The sequence below is a fragment of the Helobdella robusta genome (genome assembly GCF_000326865.2).
Source record: "Helobdella robusta unplaced genomic scaffold HELROscaffold_63, whole genome shotgun sequence".
NCBI lineage: Eukaryota > Metazoa > Annelida > Clitellata > Rhynchobdellida > Glossiphoniidae > Helobdella > Helobdella robusta.
Genome location: NW_008705353.1, coordinates 163,501 through 175,318, shown reverse-complemented (window position 1 = coordinate 175,318; position 11,818 = coordinate 163,501). Strand labels below are relative to the sequence as shown.

Genomic DNA, 11,818 nt, shown 5'->3' with positions numbered 1-11,818 from the left:
AAAATTCTGGTTGTTATTAAGATAATTGCATCGTTTGGTGGGGATTTGATTTTTAATTGAGAGAAAGATTGAGTGTAAGAATGAATGAGTGTGTGAGTGAGTGAGCGAGTGAGTGAGCGAGTGAGTGAGTTAGAACTAAACTAAGCTGTCCAGGGCTAAACTGAAGGAATGAGAAGAATCAAGCAAGTCAAACGAATGAATGGAGAAATAAAATTGGAGGAATGAAAATAGCTGAAAAAGAACGACTGAGTGAACAAAAAGAATGAAAGAAAGAACGAACATCAGATAGATTTCAAGCCAAAGAATGAAAAAATGAATAAAATTATATAAGAGTGAAGGATTGAACAATTGGACAAGTATCTACATGTGTTTAGATGGGACAAAAAAAGACTAAAATGATTGAATACACGAACGAACACTATAGGAACAACTAAACAAAAGACGGTAGAGAATGTAAGAATAAAAGAAAAAAAGAATGAAAGAGACTGAATGAACAAATGAATGAATGAATGAATGAATGTACAAATGAATAAATGGATGAACAAATGGATTGAGTAACAAATGAACAAACGAGTGTATGTAAGATATGCGAAAGAACGAACACAAAAAACGAAAGAAGAACAAACGTCGTTTGAATGTGCGAATGAATGAAGGAACAAAATGAATGGGAATGAATGAATGAATGAATGAATGAATGAATGAATGAATGAATGAATGAATGAATGAATGAATGAATGAATAAACGGACAAAACAACAAAAGAATAAAATACTGAGAGAGTGAATGTACAAATAAATGATTGTTGAAATTTATCCATATATCTATCAACTTCTAAATGTAAGAATGGATTTGTGTGACAACAATAACAGCAACAACAACAGCAACAATAATAAATAATAATAAATAATAATAATAAAATCCCGACACACACGTACAAACGTGAGGCCCTTCAATACGAAAAAAATTTTTTTTAACAGTATAAAAAAAGATGTGCCTGATAAAAATAATAATAATTAACAACAATAACAATAATAAATAATAATAAATAATAATAACAACAATGACATCAACAATAACATTAACAATAACAACGACAAAATCAATATTCTTAACATCATCTACAACATTTCCACTGACATTAATAAAAAGGAACTACTACTACTACTACTATTACTACTACTACTACTACTACTACTAACTACTACTACTACTACTACTACTACTACTACTACTACTACTACTACTATTACTACTATTACTACAACTGCTACTACTACAACTACTGTTACTACTGTAAATATATATACCTATAAAAAACATGGAATTTTTACAAATTTCATGCTTACAATAACTAAAATATAACAACAATAACATTAATAATAATAACAACAACAACAAACACAATAGCAATAACAACAAAAGAAATACAATTATTGCCATTAATACAACTTGAATTTCTGCTGCTGCTTCTACTACCACGACTTCTGAAGCACCAACAATAACAACAATTACAACAATTACAACAATTAAAGCATTATTATTAATAATAATAACAATAATAATGACAATAATAACAGTAATAATGACACAATGGCCAAATTTAGCTTGCAGTCATGTTTTTAATAACCAACAAATTGATTTCAATTTCAACTATACTCCTAATAACTTTGCGATTAATATTGCACTACTGTTGCAGCTACTACTTCTACTACTACTGCTGCTGCTACTACTACTACTACTTTTTAAAACTACTATTACTATTACCATTGCTACCACTACTACTACAACTACTAGTTTTTTTAAATTCAACGAGTAAAAATTAATAACGATTTCTCTTTAGAAAAATAATCCAGAAAATAGTAATTATCAGTATAATAATATAAATAATAATTATGATAAAATCATTGTTAATAATAATAATTATTATTATAATAATAATTATAATGATAATTATAATAATAATCATAATGACAATTATAATGATAGTGAAGGCCAATAATTCTTTTTTTTACACGTTCTCTATGGTCGCTATGGTTTCTTCAGGTCGAATTCTGATGAATGAATGAATGAAAATATGAATGAATGAATGAATGAATGAATGAATGAATTCAGGCAGAGTAACTAAATGAATGAATTCATTCAAATTGCAGAAAAAAAAACATTTCGACTACTCCTACCACTGCTGCTGCTACTACTACTACCACCACTATTACCACCACTACTACTACCGCTACTACTACTACAACAAATAATAATAATATTATTAATTATAATTATCATCATTATATTATTATATAATCATAAGAATATTATTACGGCAGTTACTTATTTTTATTGAAGCACTTGTTAAAGCATGGCACAAACAATAGGACGGTCCCGGAAAGCATGATGATCAGACCGGCGCATGTAAACGTGAGAATGTAATTGCCATTCAGGTCGAATAGGTAACCTGTTGGCATAATTATAGTTATAATTATGGTTATAATTATGGTTATAATTAAAGTAATTTTATAATGTAACAAACATTGATTGATTGATTGTTATAAATAACATAATTATGGTCATAATTACTATTACTTTTGTCATTATCATTGATTTCAAATTGACAACCACGAAAATTTGATTGATTCTTTACATACATAATAAATTTTATTTCAATTATACAATCATTTTCGGTATAGCCGTCATTAAATAAATTTAAATTTGGCGGCCCTAATCTTCCTCCTAACCTCCACAAGGGGGGCCCAACAAAATGGCGGTACCCTCGGCCAGTGATGTGATACCGAAAGCATTCGATAGACTTTCCATCCCTACATACTCGACGATAATAGCGGTGCAGAGGGCATAGTTGGAGCTGATGAAAACCCCAAAGGTGATAGCATACAGGATGAAGTGTGTATAAGTCGTGCCGAATGCTACCAACACAGTTGCTGCCCCGGCCACGACGGTGGTGAAGTTGTAGATGAACAAGTTGTTGAAGAGCTCCAAGTCGGCCAGCCATCCAATAAACATCTGGGTATGAACATTTTTTCAAAGATATTTTTTCCAAAAAACCACCTTCAAATTTATTCACGATAGTTTCACAACAGCAGACAGATAAAAATAATACAAATAAGTAACCTGTCCAAAGCTGTTGGCAATTCCGTAGGTTGAAAGGACCCAGGAAGCTTTCTGACTACTGACGCCACACTGCTGGGTCAACGCGATGATGTTCATGAGTGGTGTGTCGAACGCAAAGTAATAAAACACCGACTGAATACAAAACAACGTGAAGACCGTATTTTTCAGGATCGATAAGTCGAAAGCCGTCTGTACAAGACCCATCTTTCTACCGCTTAAAGGTGCCGCACCGTAATTACCGTTTTCAGAGATTGTGTGAATACTTTGTAGTACCTTCATCTGGATCATGTTGACTCGCTTCGAACCGACCGTGTTCACAGAGCGTTTAGTCAGGAGACTTGCTCGCTGCTGGTTGGTAACTATCGAGGTTTTGAAACGATCAGCAGCTGGTTTCAAGACCCCATCTTGCTGTCTAGAACGTATGGAATTATTCACACTGTTTTCCAAGTTGACCGCCCGCGATTCGATTATCGGTATGGAGGAAAATTTGAGATTTGTCGGACGAGTCTGATCTGTCGAGTTTGTTGGGCTGTTCGGATTGTTCCTGTTGAGGTTGATGTTAAACTGATTGTATGGAGAATCTTGGAGGATCTGATGCAACGATTTTGATTTCGTTATGTCACTGTTGGTAGTTGCCATATTAGGGTTGTGCTTACTTTTATTGATGTTCACATCACCTCTTTCATCTTTGCTATGATCTATTTCCCTTATTTGAATCGTAGATAAATCGTACTTGCCCATCACAGTTTGAATGTTAGATTTATCGATTTTAAAACTAACTCGTCTGAAAACTTCACCGTTTAAATTGTTAATGTCAACACTATCGTAATTATTATTGTTATCATTATCGTTGTTACTAGATAACTTTGCTTCGCCTGACTCTCCACTAATAGCTTTTATTTCCTTCTTTTCCTCAGGGCTCTCAATGATGGCAGCTGTTGTACCCTTGATGATGGTTACATTATCGTTGACGAGTTTCATGGTTCTGTAGTAATTCTCCTCCACGCCAAAGCTGTCAGGAAGTCTGAAGAGGGCCCCGCAAACGACCAAGTGTAGAAATGAGGCCGCCAAAATTTGGAAAGCACCCCGCCAGGTATACGTTCTGATCAGGTAGTCCGTCATGGGCGGGTAAATTATCGTCCCCAGTCCCGATCCGCCAATGGCGATGCCTGAATTGTAAGATGTTTGATGCTTCATAGCTGTTGTTGTGTTGTGAAATACTAAGAAAGATCTCAAATTGAAAAACTAACTTGCTGCGAGAGACATCCTCTCAACAAAATAAAAGGGAACGATGACCAGGGACGGAATGACCACCAACGACAGACCGAACCCAGATATGAGGCCAAACGTGATGACCAACAGTGCGATGCTGTTCATGAAGGAGCCCAAAAACCATCCTAAGCAGGCTATAAAACCGCCAATTATAGCCGCACGTCTGCAGCCAAATTTGTTGGTTATAATACTACTCACAGGACCGAAGATGAAGGGAATAGCCTGGAAAACAGAGCCCACCCAGGCTGCACTGGCCCTCGTCACGTTGAATTCTTCCACAAGTACGTTGTAGATGATGCCGAAAGATACGAAGCACCCCTCTATTATCAAGTTGGCCACAAACGAACCGAATAGTACCATGTAACCGTATCTGTCGAAATATGGTTTCACGTTATACCCCGAATCTAGCTCTAGAACGTGACTTTTTTTCTTTTTAAAAACTCTAAAAACGTGTATGAAGGACATTCTTTCATTTGAAACCGAGTCCATCGTTCGGTCTACTTTCTTCGCGAATACCATGTTGCAGAGGTTGATTTTAGAGCTTTCCCATTTTATAAAATCATTTTTTAAAGAGTTTTCTACGAATTAATGATTTACCTTATGTTTTTGTTTATTCCACAATCGTTTGTCTTGTAATCAACAACTGTGAATCCATTTAACGTCGCTTTTTCACATATTTTTCAAATAAAATTTTTCTTTTACGTTACGCAACAATTAAAATGCAAGTTTACTTTTAGTTTTATTTAAATTTTAAATCTCCGATCAAGTTTCACTTTCTTTTGGACTTTAATTTTTCAGTCTGTGTTTTATCATTTTTGAATTAAAATTAATTTAAATTAATAAAAAATAATTTGAAATTTTTAAATTGCGAGTCTGTTTAATTGATCGTCGTACATTACAATCAAAAATTCGCAGTCTTCTCACGGAAGAAACCTGCAATTTAGAATTCAAGTTTCGTAGGTAAGGTAAGTAAGGTATACTCAACCAATCAATACTGACTCTGTCTATGTCTAGTCTAGAGTCTAAGTCTATACTATTGTCTGCTAGGTAGGTGGGTAGATAAAAAAAGGTTTTTGTTTTTCTGTAAATTTGTCATCTGTTGTTTTAAAAATTAAAACTAAATACACAATTAAATTATATTTGAATATATTTAAATTTATATATAATATAATTTGTAAAATTCACTAATTTCTTAGTTAAAATAATAATAACTTTTTATTCAAATTTATAAGTAATGGTACAAGTCTCCAACATCAAAGTTGTCTTGTTAGATATTGAAGGAACCACCACACCACTATCATTCGTCAAGGTAAATTCTTCTTGTCTTACTTACTAAATTTTTGTACCCCAATGTTATTAATTACGTCATAACATTTTAATATTATGATTTAAAATTTTATAATCAAATAATATTAATTTATTTGCAATTTTTCATCTATCAAATCATCTATTTTTATACCCATTCATCCATTAGTATCATATAACAACAATAATATATTTATTATTAATTTATAAATAAATAATTGTTAATTATTATAATAATAATTGTTATTAACATTATCAAGGATAAGTTATTTGGCTATGTGAGGAAGAACCTGAGAATTCATTTGGAAGAAAATTTTTCCAATGACGAGGTGCAAGAAGACATTAAGGCCATAATCAGTGAAGTTAGTGTTAGAGTTTATTATTATTATTATTATTATTATTAATTATTATGTTATTTTGATAAATATTACTATTATTATGTAACCAGTCAATCGAAATTAACTCAAATAAATTGAAAATTGTAAAATTGGTTCTCTATATTTAAAAAAAATATTTTCTATTTTAAACAGACTTGCTCTGCAGATGGTGCAACCATCACCGCTACTTCAACTACCACTACTACAGCCACAGCGACTACAGCGACTACTGCTACTGCTACTACCACTACCTCTAACACAACTAACAAGAGTACATTAGTAGAAAATGTAATTGAGATAGTAACAAAGTTGATGGATGAAGATAGAAAATCTACATCATTGAAACAACTGCAAGGTCATATGTTTAGACAGGCATTTCAGTCGAAAGCTGTTGTCGGAGAGTACGTTTTTATTATTATTATTATTATTATTATTATTATTATAATTAATAATAATAATAATATTTTTTTAACACAAAGGATATACCCAGATGTACTGCCGTTCATACAGTCAGTAATCAGCAAAGGATCAAAAGTTGCAATCTACTCGTCTGGTAGTATTTTCGCCCAGAAATTACTCTTTGGTAATACTGTGAACGGTGACCTCAGTGAACTCATTACCGATTACTTCGATACCACTACTGGCCCCAAAGTTCAAAGTTCAAGTTATGTGAAGATTTCGCAACACTTGAACGTAACACCATCTGAAATTCTCTTTCTCACTGATCTAGTGCAAGGTCTTTATTGTCGTAATCATTATTATTGTTATTATCGTTTATTATTGTTAATATTTATAATAATTATTATTATCATAATTTTCAGAAGCGGTAGCCGCTAGGGAAGCGACTTTGCAAGCAGTGTTGGTGGCGAGAGATGACAGCCGGTCTGTTCATGACGATGAGTTATTACCACGTGTTAATGAATTCACCGTAATAAAATCCTTCGACAAAATTAAGATTATGACGTCATAACATTATCATTATTATTATAATTATGCTATAATTATGACGTAATTATATTATTATTATTATTATTGGGAAATAATAATTACACCTCGTTATATTATTGTCATGTGGCGATTTTACTTTTCCAATAAATTTATTATAAATGTGCCTTTTTTTTGTTTGTTCATATGTTCATATGTAGCAAGCGCACACCGCACGGCACTAACACACACACACACACACACACACACACATTCGACACACACACACACAAACAAACACACACATTTGTGTGACAGACAGATAAGCGTTCGGAACTAGAACAAAAGAGAGATCTTTAAGCTGCAATAAAATCCATTTATTGATATTTTAATAAAAAAATATAATCTCTTTCTTAATAAATAAAAGAAATTACAAATTGATAAAAAAAAATCGATCAGAAAATAAACTAGATCGATATATGGGCAGAATTCATGAAGCAAAGAACTTGGTAATACGGACCTGTATAGTAAACATTGTTTTCAATGCTGGTGGTGATGATGATTGTGATGATGATGATTGTGATGATGGTGACGATTGTGATGACGATGATAATGATGATGATTGAGATGACGATGATGATGATTAAGTTGTTAATGGTAATGATGGAATGTTGGTGATATGAGGATGACAATGATAATGAAAATTTTATTATCTGAAGTATTTTGTACTAATACTACTGCTACTTCTACTACTACAACTACAACAACTACTACAACTACTACTACTACTATTATTACTACTACTACAACTACTACTACTATTAATAATAATAATAACGGGTGAGATAGCGATACATAAATTATGATAATTATGATGATGGTGACGACGGCAACGACGAGAATGATTAGGATGACGAAGTATGGTTTGAATTTTTAATAAGTATTCGAAAGAATGTTTGTCTACTTGGTACAGTGCTGGCTATCGCAGGAATGGCTGTAGTATTAGTTAAGGTAGTAGTAGTTTTGTTGTCATTATTGACGATGATGATGACGACGGTGCTGATGATGATGTGCGATAGAGATGATGATGTTTATGATGTTGATATTGATGTTATTGTTGTGGCAGATGACAGAGCCTTGTGCATCACATACAAACACCATTTACAGCACCATTATTGAAGAGCAGCTTGTTTTAATGGACACATATACACACGAACACACACACGTAAACACGCACACGATAATTCTATATACAACTATACATGTATAACTTTATATAACCCTATATAACTCGATAAAACTCTATATAACCACACATAACTCATTATAACTCTATACAACTTTATATAATTTATATATATATACATATATCACCTATAATTTTAAACAGCATATCAATGATATCATTGTCATCTTTAAGGTTGTTATTATTGTATGTGTGTTTGTGTGTGCGTGTGTGTGCGTGCGAGCGAATTCATTTGCATATAATTCGTTCGTAAGTAAACAACGCCATCAGGTAGGTATGAAAGTAGCCAGCTGACTATGTTTAATAATAACAACAACAATATCAATAACAGCAACAACAACAATAATAATAATAACAACAACAACAATAATAATAATAAAAGTTTTATTGTCAACGAATGAACTGCTCATTCGATTCACATCCCATCAATTTAATTTAACATTGTTGGGCTTACTTTTATATGTATGCTGTGATGATGGTCGGACCTATGAATATGTATATATATATATGTGTGTGTGTGTGTGTGTGTGTACGTGTGTGTGTGTATATACATGTTTGCATGTATATATATATATAATGTGTATAATGTATAATGTATATAATGTACAATTAAGTTTGATTTTTCTTTAATAAACATTACACATGAGTTGTGTCGCAATTGTTAATATAATTAAGTAGGAATAATAAAATTAATTATAATTAAATTATTTATTGTAGGTAATGACAATTATGAAATGGAGGAATATATATACAAAAGATTGATGGATGGATGGGCGGATAGATGGACTGAATGAAACGGTTGAATGAATGAACGAACGAATGAATGAATATAATAATTATACTTAACTATAATTAATTAAAGATAATTTGTAATATTATTATGACTAAATAATTTATCTCGATAATAATTATAGTTAAATAATTATAATATGGCTTTGGTTGTAAATTTGAAAACTGTGGAATATTTGAAAGGTAAATACGATCGGATTGTTAGGATAACATTTAGAGGTTAGTTTGCTTGTATATTTGTATGTTTGTGTTGTTTGTGTGTGTGTTGTTTGTATGTTTGTGTTGTTTGTATGTGTGTTGTTTGTATGTTTGTACAATTATTTGTATGATTTATATCCTAACAGGTAAAACATTACAGTCGAACGTTGTTAACAGTGCAAAGAGAGTAGCATATTTTGGTCAGGTATGTATGTGTGTGTCTCTGTATATGTGTGTGTGTGTATGTGTGTTTGTATGTGTGCGTGTGTGTCTGTGTGTTTGTATGTGTGTCTGTGTGTTTGGATGTGTGTTTGTATGTGTGCGTATGTGTCTGTGTGTTTGTCTGTGTGTTTGTATGTGAGTTTGTATGAGTGTGTGTGTGTATGTTTGTTTGTGTGTGTTTGTATGTGTATGTATGTATATGTGCATGTATGTTTGTTTGTGTGTGTTTGTATGTATGTGTGTATGCATGTGTGTGTTTGTGGGTATGTGTTTATTTGTTTGTGTGTATAAGTGTATGTTTAGGTTAATTTTCAGTTATTCAGTATATTCTTTTTACATCTATGTGCTTGTTTTTGTGTACAAAAGTGTGAATGAACGAACGAATAGATGAATGAATGGATGGATGGATGGATGAATGAGTGAAGGAATTAATAATTAATTAATCGACTGATTAATCTAATTAATTAATTATGTTAATTAAAGTCAATATATCTATTGATTGATTGTTTAGTCGTTTGAATGGCCGATAGCACGTCCAATAGAGGCTACAGAGAGCTTGGAGTTGTTGGTATTCAACTATAGCAAGTACCTCAGTGATAAGTGAGTTCTCTCTGATTACCTATAAAATATAGAATAATTTTTAAAATTTGCACATTTATGAACAAGTCTCAATATAAATTATTTCCTAAGTACTTATCAGATAGGTTAATTGAGCCTAAACGCCTCGGTTTACGATTGTCTTCTTGTTCTCACTTCTTAACTCGTGTTAAACACCCTTTTGCTAAATCTGCATTTGTTTATTTTGGTACTTTTCTCTGGAACTCTCTACCTCCTTCTCTGACTACTTCTCCATCACTTGGGAAGTTCAGAGCGGATCTCAAGACCCATCTGTTTGCAGAATTCATTGAGGAGCGCTGTTGAACATCGCGGAAATAGCGCTTTATAAGTTTATTGATTGATTGATAGATTATTCATTTTTTGAAAATAATCATTAAATCAACCAACCAATCAATCATCCAGCCAATCAATCAATCAACCAATCAATCAATCAACTAATCAATCAACCAATCAATCAATCAACCAACCAACCGACCAATCAACAGACTGGTTGGCAGTTACGTGTTGATATTGCAACAGCTGATCCAAGATGGCAGCCTATCAATTTCGGAAAGTCTGGTGGATAAGAATAACAAAGTTATTTCTGTAAGTTGATTATAATGACCACCACCACCACAACCACCACCATCATCATCATCATTACTACCATCATCATCATCATCGTCATCATCATCATCGTCATCATCATCAGGTGACAATAACATTCGAAGTAACTTACGTAAGCCCGGATGGTCAAGTTGGCAATTGGGCCAATAGGATGAGTCAGCAGTTTGACTATCCAATCAGAATGCAGGGTCAAGATGAGGAGGCTCTCGTGGCCGAGGAAAGGGCCCTGTATGTATATCTGGGTATCTGCCCCTTCTCTCTCTCTCTCTCTCTCTCTCTCTCTCTCTCTCTTTCTCTCTCTCTCTTCTTCCATTTTGCGTGTGTGTATGTGTAAATCTATTTCTTTGTCTGTCGGTGCATTTATCTCGCTCGTTTGTTGGTTGTTTTTATATTTGACCATCGATCTATGTTATCATTATCATCACCGTCATCATCACCATTACCACCATCATCACCGTCGTCATCATCACCACCATTATCATGATGACTGTCAGCCTACAAGCAGTAACCGGTCAGCAAGCGGAAGAAGATGAGAATGACGTCACGAGCAAGTCGGACCGTCTTGATGATGATGACGATGAAGATGTCGGCTCGGGATTGTTCATAATGGAGAACGCGGCTTACGACAAAAAGTGATGATGATGATGATATGATGATGATGGTGCTGGTGATTATGATGATGATTATTATTTTTAATATTATTGTTCTTATTATTATTATTCTTGTTCAGATCAAAAACAGCGTATGTCGATCTGCAATTAGATAGACCGAAAGATTTCGAGGTAAGCCATCATCATCATCGTCATCATCATCATCATCATCACCCTCATCATCATCGTCGTCATCATCATCATCATCATCACCCTCATCATCATCGTCGTCATTATTCTTATTATTACCATCAACATCATCGCCAACAACAACAACAACATACTTTATCACCATAGTTAAAACCACTAAAACAACCATCACAATCGCCATTCCAGGTTATGATAACAATTATAGAGGCCCAGCAGCTGTCCGGCCTTGACATTGACCCCGTCATAAAGGTCGAGGTCGGCGAAGAGTCAAAGTACACGACCATCCGTCTGTCGAACAACAGCCCCTACTACAATGAGTACTTCGTCTTCAACTTCAACGAC

The 11,818-nt window shown here is 33.4% G+C and overlaps 3 protein-coding genes across 3 annotated transcripts in view; 2 read left to right on the top strand and 1 right to left on the bottom strand.

The window, feature by feature from the left end:
* Nucleotides 1-2,320: 2,320 nt before the first annotated feature.
* Nucleotides 2,321-4,856, bottom strand: HELRODRAFT_88175 (hypothetical protein; the record flags this gene model as incomplete). The annotated part of the gene is made up of 5 exons (XM_009029858.1): nt 2,321-2,448; nt 2,729-3,011; nt 3,120-3,323; nt 4,125-4,288; nt 4,370-4,856. 5 exons carry the CDS (start codon nt 4,854-4,856, stop codon nt 2,321-2,323), a joined length of 1,266 nt encoding a protein of 421 aa, XP_009028106.1.
* Nucleotides 4,857-5,625: 769 nt separating this feature from the next.
* Nucleotides 5,626-7,043, top strand: HELRODRAFT_88310 (hypothetical protein; the record flags this gene model as incomplete). Its single annotated transcript, XM_009029879.1, has 5 exons — nt 5,626-5,700; nt 5,957-6,053; nt 6,282-6,474; nt 6,553-6,809; nt 6,895-7,043. 5 exons carry the CDS (start codon nt 5,626-5,628, stop codon nt 7,041-7,043), a joined length of 771 nt encoding a protein of 256 aa, XP_009028127.1.
* A 2,129-nt stretch (nt 7,044-9,172) lies between these two features.
* HELRODRAFT_180578 (hypothetical protein) overlaps nt 9,173-11,818 on the top strand; it is a gene marked incomplete at both ends in the record, with an annotated part of 4,892 nt that continues 2,246 nt past the window's right edge. The window contains 6 exons of the mRNA XM_009029894.1: nt 9,173-9,251; nt 9,377-9,435; nt 10,762-10,904; nt 11,171-11,308; nt 11,407-11,458; nt 11,663-11,762. Of these exons, the coding sequence (XP_009028142.1) occupies nt 9,173-9,251; nt 9,377-9,435; nt 10,762-10,904; nt 11,171-11,308; nt 11,407-11,458; nt 11,663-11,762 (571 nt within the window). The remainder of the gene's footprint in view (nt 9,252-9,376; nt 9,436-10,761; nt 10,905-11,170; nt 11,309-11,406; nt 11,459-11,662; nt 11,763-11,818) is intronic.